Here is a 23138-nt window from a genome sequence, read left to right as displayed (position 1 = left end):
GGTTAGATGATTCTAGGGTAACTACAACCATTCTCCTGAGGGATTTGTTTGTTTACATATTTATCTTTTTGGCTGAGTGGACGCATATGGAAGTTACCTGGCCAGGGTATTGATCCAACCCCACAGCAGCAACCTGAGGCACAGCTGTGACAACACCAGATACTTAACCCACTGCGCCACAACAGAATTTATTTATTTATTTATTTATAGTACTTCATTTTTTCATCCTAGAGATTAGTTCTCCTGACACTGCACAGGGAACTGAATGATGTGGGCATCATTCATTGGTGAGAAATTATCTTTTTTGTTGTTGTTGTCTTTTTAGGGCCACGCTCACATCCTATGGAAGTTCCCAGGCTAGGGGTTGAATTGGAATTGCAGCTGCAGCCTCCAGTCTACGTCTCAACCACAGCAACACCAGATTTGAGCCGTGTCTGCGACCTACACCACAGCTCATGGCAATGATGGATTCTTAACCCACTAAGAGGGGCCAGAGATTGAACTCGTGTCCTCCTGGATAGTTGGGTTCATTACCACTGAGCCACAATGGGAACTCCTGAGAAATTATCTTTTGACAGCAATGCTTTTAACATAGAATTATTCCCTCTTGGTGATAAATCCAAAAATTTTCAACACTCATCTGACACAAGGTCTTAGTTATGATAGGGTTTGTATCGGAGTGCATGACTTTTAAGTTTGCATCTTAATAGTGGCAATGTATTGTGAACAGCATGTCTTTATGTAATGGCTCATTATTTGGACAAGCTGTCATCTTATGCTTTGGTGGTTTAGTGATAAGCATTTTTATTTTATGGAAATTTCAAAGAAATGGTGTTATCAATAGTGTTTCCAGTGGGAGGGTTGTTGAACAACTAGGTTTTTCAGGATGGTCTAAATGACATGCAATTTCTGTTAATGTTTGACCATATTTACCTTTCCTTTTTATCTACAAGAGAAGTCAGAGGAGTGTTCATGCATAAGCAAATAGAAGCTTCCAGTGTGCATTAGTTGAATTTATTTTTGTTATAACAAACTTGGATCTACTGTTCTTACACTTGAATACATGTGGTTGAAGTCCAGACCCCAGTATCAGTTCATAAACCTTAACTTAGTGAAGATGAGAGTTAGAATTCTCAATACCACTCTTCAAAAAATGTTAGAGGCAACTATTTCATTGTTTCTTTTAATGCCATGCAATATTTGTGTATTTTAGCTCCCTTCCGAATATAAGCTTGCCTCTTTCTGTAAGCTGCCTTTATAGGGCAAAAAGTAGAGTACAAGTGACTTAATAAAATCTAAGATCTGGGGAGTTCCTGTCATGGTTCAGCGGTTAACGAATCTGACTAGTATCCATGAGGACACGGGTTCGATCCCTGGCCTTGCTCAGTGGGTTAAGGATCTGGCATTGCCGTGAGCTGTGGTGTAGTTAGCAGACATGGCTTGGATCCCAAGTTGCTGTGGCTGTGGCATGGGCTGGCCAGAACAGCTCCAACTGGACCCCTAGCCTGGGATCCTTGATATGCCGTAGGTACAGCCCTAAAAGACAAAACAAACAAACAAACAAACAAAAAACAAAAAAAATCCAATGTGTATGAACTATATTTCTATGCATGTGTGAATGTCATCGGTTTCCTTTTTCTCCTTATAGCGTACACACTTCTGAAATCAAAATCCTTGCATTATCCATCATATTATTGTATCATGCAGCTTATAGGTAAGTAAAGAATAATGTTATCATGATGAGAGGATTCATAATCTTTGAAGCAAATCTTTTTAATTATTTTATTTTTTAATCTTGAAAATGCAGAAGATAGATGTTTGTGTGTTGTAAGGTTTGGGAAGGAAAAACAAAAAAACAAAATTTAGCTTCATTAATTTAGAACAGATTAAACAAGGGAGTAATAAAGCTGATGTAAGCAGCTTTTTGGTGGAAGTTTGTTAACTCAAAGGAGATTTGAGAGTTGGAAGTTTTAACTGATCAGTTCCAACTGACAGACTTATAAGTTTGAAAATCAGTATGCCATCATCAGTGAGCAAAATAAAATTTGAATTTTCTCGTACATTTAACTACTATATTATCACACAAGTGCACATATTTTAAACTGATCCTGGACTTCAGTGAAAATAACATAAGTAAAATTCCACAAATGTTAGACTTAGTCCAATGAGCTATGGGCTAATAAATCATTCTGTTGAATACAAAATACTTAAGTCCTCCTGAACTGGTTAAGCAGCTGTACTTCCAAAATACATAAAAATAATGAAAATATAATCAGGAGCATATGAACAATATTATAATAGATCACAGTATTTGCCCCATTTTGTGTGAGTAGTATTAATTTAACAAAGGATTACTGTCATGCACTTAGTACTCTATAAGTCAATACAATACAGTTTTGTTCAACTGGAACATTCTAGTGCACAAAAAAAATCTTACATCTTGATGATATACTATGACTCCTAACTTTTGTGTGTGTGTGTCTTTTTTTTTAGCGCAGCACCTGCACTATATGGACGTTCCCAGGCTAGGGGTAAAATCGGAGCTGCAGCTGCCAACCTACTGTGCCACAGCAACACCAGAGCTGAGCCATGTCTGTAAGCTACACCACAGCTCATGGCAACACAGGATCCTTAACCCACTGAACAAGGCCAGGGATCGAAACTGCATCCTCATGGATACTCATCAGATTCCTTTCCGCTGAGCCACTATGGGAATGCCAATGACTCCTAACTTTTGATGGAAAGAATTGCTAGGCATTTGTCAGAACTGGCATAAAGAACCAGTGTAGCAACTGATAGTCTTTTGAGCATTGTCTCCTTCATAGTTAAAATGAAATCAAATTCAGATGACTATATTTCAAACAGTGACCAATATCAGTTTCTCAAAGATTATTTATATTTTGCTTTTTAAAAATCATGTTTCTTTGGAGTTCCTGCTATAGCACAGCAGGTTAATGATCTGACATTGTCTCTTTGGTGGCAAAGCTTCCATCCCTAGCCTGGAACAGGAGGTTAAGGATATAGCATTGCCACAGCTGTGTAGTAGGTCACAGCTGTGGCTTGGATTAGATACCTGGCCTGGGAACTTCCATATGACATGGGTGTGGCAAAAAATAATAATAATAATTAAAAATTATTTCTTAAATAATTTCATTAGCAGAAATTTCCAAAAAGATTCAAACATATTAAAATGACTTTTGGGAGTTCCCGTCGTGGTGAAGTGGAAACAAATCCAACTAGGAACCTTGAGATTTGAGGGTTCAATCCCTGGTCTCGCTCAGTGGGTTAAAGATCCAGTGTTGCCGTGAGGTGTGTTGTATGTTGCAGATGCGGCTCGGATCTGGCATAGCTGTGGCTGTGGCGTAGGGTGGCAGCAACAGCTCCAATTAGACACCTAGCCTGGGAACCTATATGCCCTGGTGCGGCCCTAAAAAGACAAAAGACAAAAATAATAATAATAAAAATAAAATGACTTTTGCATTATCAGGCTCTGATCTTTAGCACTTTTTAGGGGAAAAGATACATTTCATTATCTTTCATTGGGTTGCTCTATTTCTCAAACGCATGGCCATGGGCATTGGGAATTACCTGAAACTGCGAAAAATGCAGATTCCTAGGTCCGATTATCAGGTCAAATGCTTATTTGATCACTGAAATTTGGAACAAAGAATCTGCATTTTAAACAAATACCATAGATGATTTTTCTCCTTAAAGTTTGGGGGTCACTGGTGTAAGTGGTTTGTAGATTCCCTGATAGACATAGGATTTTGGAGACAAACTGAAATGGCTGCTAACTTGTGTGTTATAGCTGAAGTCTAAGAAATTTAAACAAAAAATTCATTGTGAAAAACACAAACTAGTGCAAAATAAATTCAAATGATATATTAGCATCATTAATAATTGTTTGGTAGAAAACTTTTCAAAATTGAAATTAAAAAAAAATTTTTTTAATTACCAAAATAGGGAGTTTCTGCTGTGCAGGAACAGTGGGTTACAGATCCAGTGTTGCCACAGCTGTGGCAAAGGTTGCAGCTCCAGTTCAGATTCGATCCCTAGCCTGGGAACTTCCATATGCTGTGACTGTGGCCAAAAAATACAAAACAAAACAAACAAGCAAAATTACTAAATAGTTATGAATGAATACTACATGCTATGTATCTTCCCCAAATGTGTATATTATAAGCACTAGGGCTGTGGGTGTGGCCCTAAACGTGATGGCATTTGGAGAGGAAGCCTTTGGGAGGTATAGGCTTAGACAAGATCACAAGAGTGGGGTCCTCATGATGAGATTAGTGTCCTTATAAGAGACATTATTGGGCTTGCTTGCACTCTTCGCCATGTGAAGACAGAGAGAAGGTGGCCATCTGCAAGCCAGGAAGAGAGCCCTCACTAGAACCTGATTATTCTGGCACCCTGATCTTGAACTTCCTGCCTCCAGAACTGTGAGAAAATAAAATTTCTGTTGTTTAACGGACACTGTCTATGGTATTTTCGTTACACTAGCCCAAGCAAAGACACAGACAAACACACGTTTTTAGGGAGTTCCCATTATGGCTCAGCAGGTTAGGAACCCAACTAGTATCCATGAGGATGAGGGTTAGATCCCTGGCATTGCTTAGCAGGTTAAAGGGTCTGGCGCTGCTGTGAGCTGTGGCATAGGTCACAGTCCAAGCTTGGATCCAATGTTGCTGTGTCATAGGCTGGCAGCTGCAGCTCCAATTAGACCCCTAGCTTGGGAACTTCCATATGCCCCTGGTGAAGAGGAGAAAAAAAAAAAAAAAGTCTATCTGGTTATTCATAAAGTTCTGTCCTATGAATTGGAAACAAATATTAAACTTAAATGGTGTGTCCAATTTTACTCTCTAATGTTACTGTTTTACTTCATTCCAGTGACCCTTTTTTGCTAGTTTACTGTTATTTTAAATTAGAAATATGTCTTGCATGAGACTTTCTTGATGAATTATCATCATATGGAATTTTCATTCCCCTAATATTTATTGGGCATCTACTATATTAAAAGTGTTGCGTGTGATACCAATTTATTTAGAATTTCTCCCAACCCTCAAGAGTGTGTAATCGAATGAGAAAAAAACTTTTACTCAGATCTGCGTTATCTCATTTCTCATTTTGATAGTTTGGGCTATCAAAAAACATAAAAATCTTACGACTGCCTAATATTCTAAATAATACTACATAGCTTGGTTGCAATACGGTATTAAGAACAATTTTAAATGAAGGAAATCTGGAGTCCAGTGGCGAGTCTTTGGGCGAGTCACAGCCTCTCCCTCTACACCTCAGTACCTCTACCTATACTGCTCCATTATTCTGCTTTTCCCATATCCCGAATCTAAAAAGATGATCGGAATAAAACCTTGCACTTGATCAGAGGCATTGAAATACTTGCAAAGGATTCTAAAGTTGGAAAGGACCAAGACAGCAGAAATCCCCAATGAAGGTATTCAGCGGACGGCTAGTCCCGTGAGGTTGTAGAGATCCAGCAGGTCAGAAATCGATGGCCACCAAGCAGAGTGTTTTCGTTTCATTTTTTTCCTCCAAGCGTTGTAGCGGGAGGTCGCTGGTCCTGGGGGTGGCACTCCAACAGCAGAGAGGCGAGCTGAAACCCACTCCTCGACGCTCCCTTCTGCTCTCCCCTCCTTCCTACAGAAAAATGCGTTTCCAAGCAACGGCGGGCCGCGGCGTCACTTCCTGCCATTTAAACTCAGGTCCCCACCCCTCGCCGCCCCTTCTCCTCGCTTCCACTCCCCCTCCCCTCAGTCGTGGGCTTCCTTCTTGGGTCCAGGGCTCGGGGAGGGGGCGGAGGCCCGGCAAGCCGAGCGGCCCAGAGGCCGGTGGGCCCCGCGCACCTGTTGTTTGCAAGCGCCCGCAACCCTTCGTCCCGCCCTCGGCCGGCGGCGGCTGCAGGGGCGGCGATAGAGGTGGCCCGGAGCAGACCCGGCAGGTGGCCGAGCGCGAGGTCCGCACCACTGCGGTGCGGGGACGCGATGGCGGCGGCCGAGCCCGCAAGCTCTGGGCAGCCGGCACCGGAGGGCCAAGGGCAGGGCCAGCGGCCGCAGCCGCCGCCGTCCCAGGCGCAGCCCCCACCCCCGCAGCAGCCACTCGGGGGCGGCGGGGGCGGCAGCAGCAGGCACGAGAAGAGCCTGGGGCTGCTTACCACCAAGTTCGTGTCGCTGCTGCAGGAGGCCAAGGACGGCGTCCTGGATCTCAAAGCGGTGAGCGTAGGAGGCGGGGAGGGGGCGGACTTCAGATCCTGCGGCCGGGGGAGAAGCCCATCCCCTTGCCGCGTGGGTCGGGGGACGTGGTGTGAACGCTCCGCGCGGGGATCTCACGACCTGAGCGCAGTGGCCACGTGGCCTGCGCCCAGGCCCTGGACTTCGGGATGGGGGGGAGGGACGAGGGACCAGGATGGCCCGGACCAGCCGCTTAACCAATGGGGCCCGGCGCCGCGCCGGGCTCTCGACAAAGAGCCCAGGAGCTCCAGCGCGCGCGCGTGGCTTCTGTCTCGGGGCGCGGAGACCCGAGGACGACTGAGTGCCCTTGCTGCTCCGCGTCCACCTGTGGCAGAGGCACAGAGGGTATCTGGGCGCTTTGCCCAGGACACCGTCGGGATTGATTTTTTCCTGTTGGGCATTGTTGGTTTTAATAGGCGATTCTAGCTTAGACCGTGATCAAGTTGTTTAAACAAGCCAGCAAATAAGCAAACAAAACCCAGTTTTGCCACCTCTCCTGGATGAAACAAAATAAAGTGAACTCTTCATAGCCCTCCCTGTTAAAATAATGGTAGTAATTAAAAGAAAAAACTTCTTCCTTGTATATTTCTTTTTATCATTTTGGTGACTAAGAGGGGTATTTGATTTGTGACTTAGAAGGATCTGATATAGATTTCTAAAAATGAGATTTGCCGTCACACGGAAAGGGGATGTTTTATAACTTTGATGCAAGGAGAAGCGCTCAGCAAACTCCTATTTCATGAGATCTTTTACTGCAGTTGAGTTCGGAATTTTCAAACCACAACATACATCAAAAGCCGTTCCGTTAAATAAAATGACCTAACCGTTCCAGTCAGGGTTTGGAAGGATTCCATAGCGCTGAGAAACAAGAGATGTGATCCCTTGAATTAAAATTCAACCAGCGCACCATGTTTAAGTAAAAACTAAAGCTTTAAAAACAAACAAAAATTACTAATGAATCAGTAATTACTGTAGACGCCTCCTAGGCACTACCCCTAAATCTGGGGTTAACACTGAGAATTGGTCCCAGCACCTATGGAAGTGCCAGGACCACCGTACCTAGCTTGAGAGGATGACTGCAATCCTCAAGGCTATGCTTAGGGTAACAGAAGCACCGTCTGAGTAGGACAGCATCTTCTAGTACTCCTTGACCTGAGACTAAGACTCACAGAGGCCAATTTGATGTCCTTTGCTAGAGGTTCTCATCTGAGGACAGTCTGGGAGGTGAGGTATGTCTTTGAATGTCCTCTCCTTTCCCTGGGTGTAGTAAGTGTTGCGTAAATGACTCCTGAATTACCGAAATTGTTCTACTTCATACAAATAAGGCACGATGCACATATTTTGCATTTGGGGAAAAGTTTCTACTATTTTTTTTGAAGTATTACTCCTGAAATTTTCCTGCACTTTTAGAAATACTTGTTTTCTTTTTTTCCCCACTCCCTCTCCTTCCCTCTCTCCCTTAAAGTGCTTTATGACATGTATGTATTTAAATTGTGAACTAAAATGGATTTTTGTTTAAAGAATTTCATAGGAAGTCATGAGGTCATCTTTGAAAGACAGGGATGTTTCCAAACCTACCTTGCAAACTACTATTTGAAAATCTAGGGAGTTCCCATCGTAGATCAGGGGTTAGGAGATCCGACTAGTTTCCATGAGGTCAAGGGTTGGATCCCTGGCCTTGCTCAGTGGATTAATTAGGTTAAGGATCCAGTGTTGATGTGAGCTGTGGTGTAGGTGGCAGATGCAGCTTGGATCCCATGTTGCTGTGGCTCTGGGGTAGGCCGGTGGCTGCAGTTCCTATTTGTACCCCTAACCTGGGAACCTCCATATGCTGCAGATGCATAAAAGATAAAAAGACCAAAAAAAAAAAAAAAAAAAGGCTAAAATTCAGGGAGTTCCCTTGTGGTTCAGTGGGTTCAAGATCTGGTGTTGTTGCTGCTGAGGCTTGGGTCACTGCTGTAGCGTGGGTTTGACCCCTGCCCCGGGAACTTCTACATGCTATGGGTGCAACCAAAAAAAAAAAAAAAAAAAGCCTGTGACTCCAATAAAGAATCAGGGAAGTTTGGGGTTTTCCAGATGCAACTGAATTCTGAGGGGCTGACTTTTGAGAGCTTTTCTCACAGCTTGCCTTGGAATATGATGGAAATTTGTCCTTGCTTTCCCCTAAATCTTTGGCTTCCTCCTGTTTCATCTGTGGCCAGATTTTGCTGTCCAGAAGTTTACAGAGGCAGTGAGTGGGAAGTAAAGTTTAATATTTCCTGATAACATTGTTTCATTCATCCTGGAATTTTCCTAAAAGTTCAGAGGTTTCTGCAGTAATATTAGGTCTCATTGTATTAATGATTTTTTTACTTCAGTCCAGTAAATGAGACCAGTTTTTCATTCTTTTTCACATATATACAAATATATATTTCATTTATTTACATATGTTTGTACATAATAAAATCTTATATTGCAAAAATCTTATACTGAAATCTTTCCAATGATGTTTTCTTATTGTGCACCATAGTAAAAGACCATTAAGACTTTTGACAATACATGTTGAAGATGGACGGACTGATCATTGTAAAGTTTCTCTAATTTGAAATGATAAAATCACATTTTTTCTTAAATTCTTACTTAGGGGTGGTGTATTTCAGCCTAAGTTATTGATACTTTTGAGTTACACACTTGATACTTTTTAAGAAGAGGTTAATGAAACATTTTTATGGATATCAGGAATATAAAAAATTATATTAGTCATCACATCTGAATATCTTTGATGTCTGTAAAATATCCAGACCACATAGGTGATATTTCCTTTCTAACTTGAGACATATACTACTGGAGAATAAGAACATAATACTGTATCTTAGTCATTGCATTTCTTTTCTTACAATTTAACTAATTGAAGGCATAGCCTAACAAAGCAAACATATTCTAATAAAGCTGTTCTAGTATAATTTAACAATTAGGAGCCAATAGACATACCTTGGAAGTGGTTTGAGAAACTTTTATTCAGTATCTTTCTCCAATCCTTCCACTATATAGCCTCATTTACAATGGTGGGAGGGGGCTAGTTACTCTCTTTATTCCAGTAAGATGACAAGTTATGCCATGGTCTTTTGCCATTATGTGGTTTGCCAATTTATGCTGTTAACAGCTAACATTCATTGAGAGCTTACTATGTGCCAAGCATTTTACATGTATTAACTAATTTAATCCTCCTAACAGTGGAAATTTGTGCTTATCATCCCCATTTACAGATCGGAAAACTGAGAGGTTAAGTAACTTGCCCAATGTCACACAGTAGAAAGTGACAGCTCTGACTTGAAACTAGAACATTTTTCTTATTTTCTGTGCTATATACTGCCTTTCAGTATTCCCCCCCCAAATTAATTTATTTAGGTTTCTCATGTGTAAAGGCATGGAATCTTTCTTATAAAGAAAAATATACATGATTATTTTTATACCTCTACTCATGATAGAAGAGAAGGTATTGAGCTTTTGCATTGAAAATGAGGATATTGATGACAAATTCCTTATTATTTCACAAATGAAACTAGGGTTCTGTTTTTAAAGAACTAAGAATTTAAAGAAGAAAGGATAGTCATGACTATGTGTTGCTTTGAAAAATCCTATTAATTTATAACTGAGTTTCTATATTTTATGTGCCATTTTGATGCCATCTTAAACTTTTTAAAGTGTACTCAAGATTGCTTATCTTGTTTATTGTAATTGTTCAAGTTATAAATTGCCTGAATGATACCTGGACTAATATGATAAAGTACTTACGGTGTTTCTTATCTCACAGGTCTCTGACTCATACCCATTTACAATTAGTTGGTTAATACATACACTCAAATAAATAAATAATTAAATCTGAGGCCTTTGTGACACTGAGCAAAGTTCTGGTGTCACTGAATAAAGCAAGGATTATCCTAAGGAGAGAGCTGTAGGTAGGACAGCCAGGGTTTTAGTTTATGCTTAAAAGTTCCCAGGACAATTTCACTTCTGAGTATACATGCCAAACTGAATTGAAAACAGGGTCTTGAACAGATATCTGTACACCATGTTCATAGCAGGATACTCACAATAGCTAAAACATGGACATAACCCAGCAGTCCCCTCAACAAATGAGTGGATAAGCAAAATGTACTTACATATAATGGAAGATTATGCAGCCTTAAAAAAGGAGGGATTTCTGATACATGAATAGATGAACCCTGACTACATTAAGCTAGCCACAAAAAGACAAAATAACTGTATGATTCCACTTATATTGAGTAACCAGAATACTCAGGTTCATGGAGACAGAAAGTAGGGGGAGGGGAGAATCAAAGTTGTTCTCCTGCTGGGGGAGGGGAGAATCGAAGTTGTTGTTTCATGGATGTTATGGGCTGAATTGTGTTCCTTCAAAATCCGTATGTGGAATTCTTGCCCTCTAGAACCTCAGGATGTGGTTGTTTTGGAGATAGAGCCTTCAAAGAGGTGATTAAGTTAAGCGAGGCCATGAGGGTGAGCACTCAGCCAGTCTGACTGGTGTCCTTGTAAGAAGAGGAAACTTGGACCCGCAGACACCAGGAAGGCCTGAGCAAAGCCCATGTGAGGACACAGCAAGGGAGACTACCTGCAAGCCAAGGAGAGAGGCTTCAGAAGAACTCAGACTCACCACAACCTTGATCTTGGATTTCAAGCCTCCCAAACTGTGAGAAAATAAATTTCTGTTGTTTAAACCACCCAGTTTGTGCCATTTTTGTTATGACAGCCCTAGCAAACTAATATTATGGGTATACAGTTTCAGTTTTGCATGAGAAGGATTCTGGAAATTGGCTGCACAACAATGTAAAGCCACTTAAAACTACTGAAATGTACACTTAAAATTGATTAAGATGGGGAGTTTCCATTGTGGCTCAGCGGAAATGAATCTGACTAGTCTCCATGAGGATGTGGATTCGAACCCTGGCCTCCATCAGTGAGTCAGGGATCCAGCGTTGCTGTGAGCTGTGATGTAGGTCACAGACTCGGCTCAGATCCCATGTGACTGTGGTGTAGGCTGGCAGCTACAGCTCCAGTTCGACCCCTAGCCTGGGAGTTTCCATATGCCATGGATGTGGCCCTAAAAAAAGCAAAAAAAAAAAAAGGTTAAGATGGCTGGAGTTCCCTGGTGGAAGGGATCCGGAGTTGTCACAGTTGTGGCTCAGGTTCAATACCTGGCCCCAGAAACTTCCGCATGCCACAGACTCAGCCCCCCAAAATGATTATATTGGCAATTTTGTGTTATGTGTATTTTATTACAATTAAAAAAGGGTAATAAACGGTGATAAACAGTGCAATACCTAATAGAATGGCAGAATTACCATACAATCCAATGCTCACATTGCGTGGTATTTACCTAAATGAAGTGGAAACTTAGGTTCACACAAAAACCTGCACACAGATGTTTATATTTATAGCAGCCTTTTTCATAATTGTCAAAACTTGGAAGCAACTAAGATGTCCTTCTATAGGTGAACGAATAAACAATGATACATCCAGACAATTGAATACTATTTAGCACTGAAAAAATGAGTTATTACCATGAAAAGATATGGAGGAAGATTATATGCATGTTACAAAGTGAGAGAAGCCAATATGAAAGGGCTATACTATGTAATTCCTACTAGATAACGTTCTGGAAAAGATAAGACTATGAAGACAGTAAAAGATCAGTGGTTGCTAGGTGTTAGGAGAGAGAGGAACAGGTGGAACACAGGATTTCTAGGGCAGCAAAACTATGCTGTATGATACCATAATGGTGGATATTTGTCATTATTCATATCTTAAAACCCATAGAATGTACAGCACCAATGTGACTTTGGGTGATTAATATGCGCCACTGTATGTTCATCAGCTGTAATGAATGCACCACCCTGGTGAGGGGTGTTGATAGAGGCCGAGGCTCTGCGTGTCGGAGTAGGGGACCTACAGGAAATCTCTGTATTTTTTGCTGTGGAACTTAAACTCCTCTAAAAATTAACATCTATAAAAAATGAGTATATAGGAGTTACTATTGTGGCACAGCAGATTAAGGATATGGCATTGTCTCTGCAGCAATGTGGGTTCACTCCCTAGCCAAGCACAGTGGGTTAAGGATCTGGTGTTGCCACAGCTGCTGCTTGGGTTCCATCCCTGTCCTGGGAACTTCCATATGCTGCAGGTGTAGCCAAGAAAAAAAAAGGCATATATATAGCTTCTGTGGATATATCTATTCTGGGGTCTAATTATTAAACATCTACAGGGTGCTTGACTAAATCTAAAAAGAAAATTCTCAGGAGACTAAAGCTCTACAGCACTAATAAAGGGATTACTAATAGCTAAGTACTAAGTAACTGGCAGTATGCCAGATGCTTTACTTGTATTAGTGCATTTAATCCTTGTAACAAAACAATAAAGAAGATAATTGCATCTCTGTCTTGCCGATTAGGAAATTGAGGCTTAATGAGGTTAATTGGTTACAGTCAACATCCACAGTAAAGGAGGTAAAACCCAGATAGTCTGATTTCAGAACTGATGCCATGCAAAGCAAAGCGTACTTACCTCCAAAGTTTAGGTATAATGTGAAGAGCAACTCTTCCTGAGAACAATACAACAAAGCCAAAGAAGCTGGCCTTCTCATTTTCCAGTTCTGATAGCGTCAATGGGCATAGAGCTAAGACAGTAGGAATGAGTTCTTGGTCTTGATTCTTCCACATACCAGCAGTGTGTCTTGGGCATGCCCCATGTCTTTGTATTTATCGTTAAATCAAGTTTATCATTAAAGTGGAAAGAGGAAGAAGGGATGAGCCACCCTAACTGGGGGCACTGAGAAGTGTGAACTGAAAAGTGCTAGGCAGATTTTATTTTTGTGCTAAGCTATATAGTCCCTCCACCTCCACACTTTAAGAAAGGTGGTGGCCTGAAAGGGATTATACCAATATTTCTCAATGTGTAGACTAAAGGTCAAAGGCATCAGCATATCCTGGATCTTAAAAAAAATAGATTCTAATGTTAGACCTGGGAAATCAGGTTCCATAGGGCTAGGGAAGGAGCCTAGGAATCTGCATCTTAAATAGATACTCCAGGAGTTCCCGTTGTGGCACAGCGGAAACCAACCTGGCTAGTATCCTTTTGGATGCAGGTTTGATCCCTGGCCACACCTGGTGTGTTAAGGATCCAGTCTGGCAGTGAGCTGTGGTGTAGATCACAGACATAGCTCAGATCCTGAGTTGCTGTGTCTGTGGTATAGACTGTCAGCTGCAGATCTGATTTCACCCCTAGCCTGGGAACGTCCATATGCCATAGGTGCAGCCCTAAAAAGCAAAGCAAAAAAAAAAAAAAAGACTCCAAGTGATTTTTAAAATTTATTTTTATTTTTATTTTCTTTATTTTTTGGCCTCTCTGCAGTATATGGGGTTCCCAGGCCCGTGATCAAACCTTCGTCCCAGCGCTCCTGAGAGGCCACCAATCCCATTGTGCCACAGCGGGAACTCCTCCAGGTGATTTAAATACCTACTGATATTTGAAAACCATGGAGTGAATGCTACTGCCTCTTCTTTTTCAATCTTATTATTTGAAAATCAAAAGGAACTATTCTGGAGTTAATGTAGAACAGAGTTTACCCTTTAGGGCCAACTTTTAAGGCTGATGAGAACTATCATAGGGAAAATGTTTGAAGGTTAGAAATTGAAGAAATTCCTCTTTTATATGCTCTGGAATTGTCTGTGCTACTGTCTGCATTATAACATATTATGGCTTTTAAGTCTTAAATCACTAAGTAAAGGAGCTAATTTCTAGTGGAAAAGAGTCTTTCTTATAAAATAACTTTGAGAGTTATTTCTATAATGTAATAAATTAAAATTCACTTTTACCATAAAAGTCCATTTTATTCTACCTGTAGAATGGGGGACCAAGAAGATTAAATGACTTTTCAATTTTAGATTTAATTTTTTTTTTTTTTTGGCTGCACCTGTAGCATGTGGAAGTGCCTAGGCCAGGGATTGGCCACCCAAGCTGCTGCAGTGACAAAGCCAGATCTTAACCTGCTCCTCCACAAGAGAACTTTGAGATTTAATTTTTAAAAGAAGTAAAATCAGCACAACTGTAGCTGAATCTTCATCATTTGTATTCCAGGGGACTGAGCAGTGAATACAGTAATGCTCAAAATGGTGCAAGGGCATCATTACTGGTGAAAAGATTCTTTACTTGGATGGAGAGTATGTGTGGGCAGGACCGTAGACATTTTAGGAAGATTCTCAGCAAGGTTAAGAATAAGGAGTTTCTAGTTGAGCCCCTCAGTTAACTGAGAGATTTCATTATCCTCATACTTTAAACTTCTGCTGTTTTTTTACATCATTTTCTTTTTATAAATATGTTATTAAAACTTTAAAGGTAACTTAACAGACCAGAACTACACTTTGAGTTGCTATCTCACTTAGAGGGAAAAATAATAACATGGAAAGCTTAACAGGGATCAAAAGGCAAAAAGCCTGAAAGCATAATACACACACATCATCAAATGAGTAATATTTGAAACCTGTTAGTTTCTCCAGTATGCAAAGGTATCCAATTCCTTTTTTCTTTTTTTCTTTTTAATAAAGTTTTTTAGATGGAAAAGAGTCAGGCGTCTGTTGTCCACAAGAAAAGCACCAACAAAGGAAAAGACTCAAAAATTTTAAATTAAGGTATACCAGGCAAAGGGAAGGAGATGTTACCAGTCCTGGTCCAGCCAGTCCATCATAAGCTTTCAGCAAATAGAATGGTTGCAAATAGGTTTGAATTAGGTGAAAAGGCAGCAAGTGCCAGAGCCAAGAGGCTGGAGAACGAAATGGTGCGTTTGAGAAGCTATAAAACAGATGAGTGTTGGGTTAGGAGAATATGGTTGTATTGCAGGAAGATGACAGGCCTGAACCGTGGTAAAGGCAGTGGAAATATAAAGAAGTGGAGGAGTTCCCATTGTGGTGCGGTGGAAATGAATCTGACTAGCATCTACAAGGATGCTGTTTCAATCCCTGGCCCCACTCAGTGGGTCGGAGATCCGGCATTGCCTTGGGCTGTATTGTAGGTGGAAGATGTGGCCTGGATCCTGTGTTGCTGTGGCTATGGTATAGGCAGGCAGGTGTAGCTCTGTTTTGACCCCTAGCCTGGAAACTTCCATATGCTGTGGGTGCGGCCTTAAAAAAAAAAAGTGGAAAAAAAATGAAGTGGAGAGATCAGATGAGGCTACACAGCAGAAGTGACAACTTGGATGCTGAGTCTAAAGGAGAAGGAATCATGGAAGACTGTCAGGTCAGGGCGTGGTCAACTGAAGGGATGGTGATGATTTTCACTCAGAAGTTATAAAAAGAGGAAATGAATTTGGAGGATAGGTAAGTTCAGTTCTGGGCATATCTGAGACGTCTATAAACATCCTTGAGTTGATTTTTGGGAGTTATGAATCTGGAGCCCAAGAAAAAACCAGCGGTACCAATTTGATGTGGAAATGATTGGTTTGTGAGGTATGTAAGGGAGAAGGTTTAGCGTGGAAAGAGTTATAAGCGTGAAACTCAGACAACAGTTCAGGAGCAACAGAGAGGAGACTGAGAAGGAACAGCCTAGACTTAGGAGGAAAAACCTGCAGATGTGGTAACAACAAGGCCAAAGAACAGTGTTTTGAGGAAGGAGGGAACCAGAGTCAGAGCCCTAAAGCATACAAGACTTCGTAGTGTCTGTTGGGAGTTAGCAACAGAGGTCCAGGGAACATTTTTAGTGTTTGGATATTTTGAATTATTTCTACTTCTGGGAATCTATACTAAAGAATTACTAGCTCAGAGGATAAGAAAAATTTAAAGGTTTATATGGATGTCACCAGATCGTGCCAAAGAGGAGGGGGAGGGAGTGGGATGGACTGGGAGTTTGGGGTTAGTAGATGCAAACTTTTGCCTTTGGAGTGGATAGGCAATGAGATCCTGCTGTATAGCACAGGCAACTACATCTAGTCACTTGTGATGGAGCATGATGGATGATAATATTAGAAAAAGAATATATATATATATATACACACACACACACACATACATACGTGTGTATGACTGGGTCACTTTGCTGTGCAGCAGAAATTGACATAACATTGTAAATCAACTATAATAGAAAAAATAAAAATCTTAAGTAAAAAAAAAAGATGCTGCTGACTTATATTCCGCTAGCAGCATGTAATCATGACCAGCCACTTCACCACTTCAGAAGTAGCATAGCACAGTGGTTAAAAGTGTGCACCTTTGGGAATTGCCGTTGTGGCTCAGTGGTTAACGAATCCGACTAGGGACCATGAGGTTGCGGGTTCTATCCCTGGCCTTGCTCAGTGGGTTAAGGATTCGATGTTGCCGTGACCTGTGGTGTGGGTTGCAGATGCAGCTTGGATCCCGCATTGCTGTGGCTCTGGCGTAGGCCGGTGGCTACAGCTCCGATTAGACCCCTAGCCTGGGAACCTCCATATGCTTCGGGAGGGGCTCAAGAAAAGGCAAAAAGACCAAAAAAAAAAAAAAAATGTGTACCCTTCGAGTTCTAGTTGTGGCTCAGCGGGTTATAAACCAGACAAGTATCCATGAAGATGCGGGTTCAATCCCTGGCCTCACTCATTGGGTTAGGGATCCCGTATTGCCCTGAACTATAGTGTAGGTCACCAGTGTCGCTCAGATCTGGCATTGCTCTGGCTGTGGTATAGGTTGGCAGCTGTGGCTCTGATTCAACCCTGTAGCCTGGGAACTTCCATATGTGGCAGATGTGGCCCTAAAGAAAAAAAAAGTGTACACCTTGAATTTCTATTTTGAATTTACCAGGTGCCCTGGCTTTGGACAAGTTACTGAGCCTCACCTTCCTCTTTTGCAGAAACAGTGACAATAGTAGTATATACCTCCCATGGCTGTTACTATAGGAATTACTAAAATGAGTTTTTACTTTTAAAATTCTTAAATAGTGCCCAGCACATAGTAAGTGCAGTTTCCAAGGGTTTATTAGATAAATGATGAGATCAATATTGGGTGTTCTGATATTTCCTTCTTTTATAAATCTGAAAGGTGATGAATATTTTTTAGTTAACTTTAGAAAGGTAAAATTTACAACCATTAAATGCTTTCATTTTAAGTGTATAGTTCAGTGAGTTTTGACAACCTGTAACCACCACTACCAGGTGTGGAGCTTTTCCATCACCCCAAACAGTTCTCTTTTGCCTTCTCCCAGCCAAAGCCCAGCCTCCTCATCCCCCAAAGCAGCCTTTGCTCTGTTTTATTTTCCATGAATTAAAATGATCTTTTCTAGAGCTTCATGGTTTTTGTTTGTTTAGTTTGGATTTTGGTCATGCCCATGGCATGTGGATGTTCCCTGGGCCAGGGGTCAAACACACACTGCAAGCAGCGTCTGAACTGATGCAGTGACAATGAGGATCCTCAACCTGCTGAGCAACCAGGAAACTCCTCTACAGTTCATGTTAGTGCATTCATACAGTATGTGCTCTGGGTTTAGCTTCTTTCACTCAGCATGATGTTTTGGAGATTCACACCTGTTGTTCCCTGTACCAAATAATTTATTCCTTTCTTCCCTGAGTAGCATTTTGTTTTGTGGATATACTGCACTTTGTTTATTCATTCATCTGTGCTCCCAATTTTGGGCTATGATGAATATTCAGGTACAAGTCTTTCATTGTTCAATTTGCATTTCTTCATTAGTCCTTCATTAACTCATTAAAAGTTTGAAAACTTTTTCAAGAATGTTAATTTTTTTTACTGTGACATTTATCTTTTGTCCATGTTTTAATTTGTGGTCTTTATGCTTTCTTTTATATGATTTTAATTATGGATACAGTCAAATATTTTTATTATGAAAAGATTTTATTATTTTATTATGAAAAGATTATGAATATATTTTCATTTTTATTTCTTCTATAGGTTTGACATTTCGAAATTCCAATGTTTGACATTTTGATTTATGTATGTGCATAAGTATGTGTGTGTGTGTGTGTATGTGGTATGTTTAAACAGAGATGCCCCAGTTATTTGGGGGAATTTAGTCAGCTTTCAGGATAGGTTGCTGGTCATAGTTATGAGGGAAGCTAACATGAAAGACGAGTTTAGCTCAGTCATTCTTCACATTCACCATCATCCTTTTGATATTTTTAGATTTATTTTAAAATCTATGTTTAACTAATATATTATTCTTGAATATGACAAGTCCAGGTGTTCTGAAACCATTGTTTATCCTTTACATAATGCAATTTTTGTCCATAGCTGAGTTTTCTGATTAGCTAAGGGTTTATGTCTATTTATAACATCTTTTTTTTAGCTTCAATCCTTTTTATTTTCATTAAAAAATTTATTTAAGTATAGTTGGAAGTCAAATAATATTTTTATTATTTATTTATTTTTTTGCTTTCTCAGGGCTGCACCTGTGCTATATGGAAGTTCCGAGGCCTTAGCCTCAGATTGGAGCTTAGCCTTAGCCTTGGCTTCAGTTGAATTGGAGCTGCAGCTGCCCATGCCACAGCCACAGCAGGCTGTGCAGGATCCGAGCTGCGTCTGCAACCTACACAATAGCTGGTGGCAATGCTAGATCCTTAACCCACTGAGCAAGGCCAGGGATCAAACCCAAATCCTTATGGACACTAATTGGGTTCTTAACCCACTGAGCCACAAGGGGAACTCCAACATTATTTTTTATAAAAGAATATTTAACCATTTTGGCTTGAAAAATTTCCAAAATGTGCAATTCCCATTGTGGCTTAGTGGAAAGGAATCTGACTAGTATCCATGAGGACACAGGTTTGATCCCTGGCCTTGCTCAGTGGGTCAAGGATCTGGCATTGCTGTGAGCTGTGGTGTATAAGTCGCAGACAAGGCTCGGATCTCACGTTGCTGTGGCTGTGGTGTAGGCCAGTGGCTGCAGCTCCACTTCCACCCCTAGCCTGGGAACCTTCATATGCTGCGGGTGCAGCCCTAAAAAGACCAAAAAAAAAAAAAAAAAAAAAAAGAAGAAAGAAAGAAAAAAAGAAAAGTTCCCAAAATGCATTGCATAGGTCTTTGTCTTAAGCTGAAAATACCATGCTTGATTTTACTCTTTTAGTAGCTCAAGTTAGTCATAATGAATGTTATTTTTTGTATTCTTTGGAGTTGATAACCTCGAAGCTATTCTAAGTAGGTTGGATTACTGCCAGGTCCAATGGCCTCAGCATTGTCTGCTTTTTTTTTCCTTTCATAATTTCTGCCATATCCCTGAATTGCTGCTGAGCTACCTTGCAGTGTCTAAGATGGTACTTTCAGTTCTCTTGTGGACACTGAAATTAAATAGCCCCATGATTAGGAATTATATAAAAGAGAGAGTAAATAGGATCCAAATGACAGGGTGAACTCTTTGAGTAGTAAAATCTATCTTTTTATATCTATTTGTGCTCTTCAGAATCCCTTTTCCCAACTTCATTGTGCTTAACTGTGTTCTGAAATATTAAAGTTAGGGAGTTATGCCAGATAAGCAGGGGTGCTCTGGTATGTTCCATGATAGACCTTTCAAAAAGCAATATTTTGCTTTCTCTTTATTTTTATTAAAATTTAGTTGACTTACAGTGTTGTGTTAACTTCTGCTGTATAGCAAAGTGACTCAGTCATATATATAATATATACATAATGTATAATACATATAGTGTATATACACATTGTTTTTTTTAATATATATATTATTTCTCATCATGGTCTATCCCAGGAGATTGGATATAGTTCCCTGTGCAATTCAGTAGGACCCTATTGTTTATGCATTCTAAATACAATAATTTGTACATAACCCCAAACTCCTAGTCCATCCCTCTCCTTCCTCCTTCCTCCTTGGAAGTCTGTTCAAAGAACAATATTTTCTTATGGCTTTAGATAAGAAACTGATCAATAATAGTGATAATGGCTAACACAAATATAATACTTATGATGTGCCAGGCACTCTCCTAAGTGTTTCAGGTATACTTAATTTTCACAACATTCATATTTTATCAGTTATCTTTTTTTGTCTTTTTGCCATTTCTTGGGCCGCTCCCATGGCATATGAGATTCCCAGGCTAGGGGTCTAATTGGAGCTGTAGCTGCTGGCCTATGCCAGGGCCACAGCCACATGGGATCTGAGCCGCATCTGCAGCCTATACCACAGCTCACGGCAATGCCGGATCCTTAACCCACTGAGCAAGGCCAGGGATTGAACCTGAAACCTCATGGTTCCTAGTGGCATTCGTTAACCACTGAGCCACGATGGGAACTCTTCTTATCAGTTATCTTAACAAACTAGCCCATGTTCCTGACTTCTGTGTCATACCCCCTTAAGGATGATAGAAAATGTGCAAGTACTAATCTCAGTGGTAGAACAGCAGATGCCAGCTCAATTTTGCTCCTGCAATATTTATGAGAACTAAAAATCATGTAGTTGAGAACTTAGACAATTTCTAGAGCTTACATTCAATAGTTTCAAGGGTTTCAGCAGGCTTTTCCTACTTACTTTATCAAATATCTTCTTTTTTCTTCAGAGAAATCTTTGGTGACTTGGGTAAGACAGTACAAATGAAGGTTTAAAAGCTTACACAGAGTATTTAAAAAATTTTAGGAGTTTCCTGGTGGCATAGCAGTTAAGGATCCAGCATCACTGCAACAGCTTGGGTACTGCTGTGTTACTATTTGGATCCCTGGCCCTGGAATTTCCACATGCTGTGAGTGGGGCCAAAAAAAGTTTTTTTAAAATAGAAATAAGTTCCCTTTGTGGCTCAGCAGAAATGAATTTGGCTAGAATCCATAAGGAGGATACATGTTTGATCCCTGGCCTCACTCAGTGGGTTAAGGATCTAATGTTGCCGTGAGCTGTGGTGTAGATTGCAGATGTGGCTCAGATCTGGCGTGGCTGTGGTGTAGGCCAGGGGCCACAGCTCTGATTCGACCCCTGGCCTGGGAACCTCCATATGCCGTGGGTGTGAACCTAAAAAGACCAAAAAAAGAAAAGAAACAAGTTTAAAGTGTATCCATTTAGAAATAATCAAGTATAATAGCAGTTAGTTTAAGATAGTAGAAACACTGCAGATTTTTTAAGGAGAGATCGTTTGATAAGTTACTGATTGGGAATTAAAACACCTGCATGCTTTGTGCTGCTTCTGCAGGGAGCCCTTTGTATCCTTAAAGTCAGTGTTTATTTTTTGGTATTTAATTTCCGCATTGATTTAACATCACTTATGGACTCAGCAGAAAGCATCCTCCTCCAGGAACTCTTTCCTTTTTACCCCCACCTTCAGTAATCTCCTTTTTCAGTCTCTTATAATGCTTTGTCTGTATTTTATGGGACTATTTCATTTTTTCAACCTCATTCTGCAAGGTGTTAGCCTTGATCCCGAAGTCTTAGACGTTGCTGATAATCATTTTTGAATAAATAAATGGAAATGAAGATTTTTCTGCTTTTTTGGACCATTTTATATACTTCAGATGAAACCATCTACAGACCAGTGGCACTTGAACTGCTGTTCAGTGTAATTGTATAGCATGGGAACTTCAGTCCATCATGTGTATTTAAAGCCTTTTGAAATTAAAGAAACCCATTTGAAAATGTTTGCCACAAATTTATTTCATGAATATATAATCAATGCCAAATTTCATCTTATTATTCAGTAGTTTTCTGAGTGTGTTTCCTACAAAACAGGGAGAATGATACTTGCTTTACAAAACAGTTGTGAGCATTAAATTAGATAACATCTGTGAAAGATCCTATTACACAATTATCCCATTACTGGCTTATAAATGGTTCTTAACTGGATTGAAATCAAACATTCTACATATTAATTATCTTTAGCAGCATTTGAAATTAGCTAGTAATTTTATCATGAGATAAATCAACGTAATGCACCATGGAGCAGAGCTGAAAATGAGTTCATCCAGTTTTTCAAAAATTCTCATTAAAATTTTTAATAGGCAATTTTGGTGCATCCCTTGAGGTTTTTCCACCTTATTTCCAGGATCCCCTCACTTGTGCATGTATATGGATGTTTTGTAGTGTTTCTGTTACACTGTTTTGGTTTTTGGAACTGGCCCTCCTCGCTGTAATGTTAGTCTTTGAAGCACAGTTGCTAAGACATTGAGTACGCATGTGTTGACAGTTGTGGTCCTGGAAGAGAGAAAAGTACCTGCTTTGCAGATGGAGAACCTGAAAGAAAGGATGTTTCCATAGTTACTGTGTTTATGTCAGCCCTTTTGAATGCAGCATTGCATCTGAAGACAATCCTTGAGCCAGTGAGCTGCAATGAATCCCAACTGCAATAAAACTAACCCCATAATTTCTGTCCCTCCCAGAGTTAACACCGGAATTTAGTAGAGTCATTTGCTAAACTGAAGGGGTGGGGCTTGAAAAGTCTTTAAGCCCCTTTTAGCACTTACGTGCAATCACTCTCAGCTCTCCTGGTTTTATTCCTTTTGTCCATCTCTAAAAAGTATCACAAGCGTTAATTTTGTTCCACCTATAGATATCACTTTGTTCCCCACTGGTGACATATTTTTAGAAAAGGATTTAATATTTGTGGGGGATCTCTATGTCTTTCAGAGGGTTGTGTTTATTTTTCCTGAAAAAAAAAAATGAGCATCTAATAGATGCTTCCCTTATAGGTGTACAGGTCAGTTCTTCTAAGAGTAGACATAAACATTTAAAGTAAATTTGATGCACACACATGTGAATTTATTCAGCAGCTACAGTGCTGCCATGGGATGAAGATGCACCCATTTTGTCCTCTGCCTGCCCCTTGTCAACACCCAGTCTGTTCTGCAGGGCTGCAGTCTGTTCTGCAGGGCTGTGATGCTGATGGGTCTCCCTTTAAATCCATGACCACTAACTTCAACAGCACCCTAGTGGGGTCCAGCAATC

At 40.4% G+C, this 23138-nt stretch overlaps 1 protein-coding gene across 3 annotated transcripts in view; it reads left to right on the top strand.

Moving 5' to 3' along the window:
- The first annotated feature begins 348 nt into the window (after positions 1-348).
- The window catches only part of E2F5 (E2F transcription factor 5), a 39779-nt gene continuing 16989 nt past the window's right edge, over positions 349-23138 (top strand). For 2 of the 3 annotated variants that reach the window (XM_085021161.1, XM_085021160.1), the window contains exon 1: positions 5793-6230. In XM_085021161.1, coding sequence (XP_084877287.1) covers positions 6003-6230 — 228 coding nt within the window. In that variant the 5' untranslated portion in view covers positions 5793-6002. Of the gene's footprint in view, positions 6231-10675; positions 10967-23138 lie in introns of those variants that run through there. The other variant, XM_085021162.1, reaches the window with a different exon arrangement.

Source organism: Sus scrofa, chromosome 4 (assembly GCF_054392235.1).
Source record: "Sus scrofa isolate SSC_HxYL_T2T_F1_AM1 chromosome 4, Sscrofa_HxYL_maternal_Yorkshire_Landrace_v2.0, whole genome shotgun sequence".
Classification (NCBI taxonomy): domain Eukaryota; kingdom Metazoa; phylum Chordata; class Mammalia; order Artiodactyla; family Suidae; genus Sus; species Sus scrofa.
The sequence above is the reverse complement of the archived record's forward strand: the minus strand, read 5'-3'. Positions and strand labels throughout refer to the sequence as shown.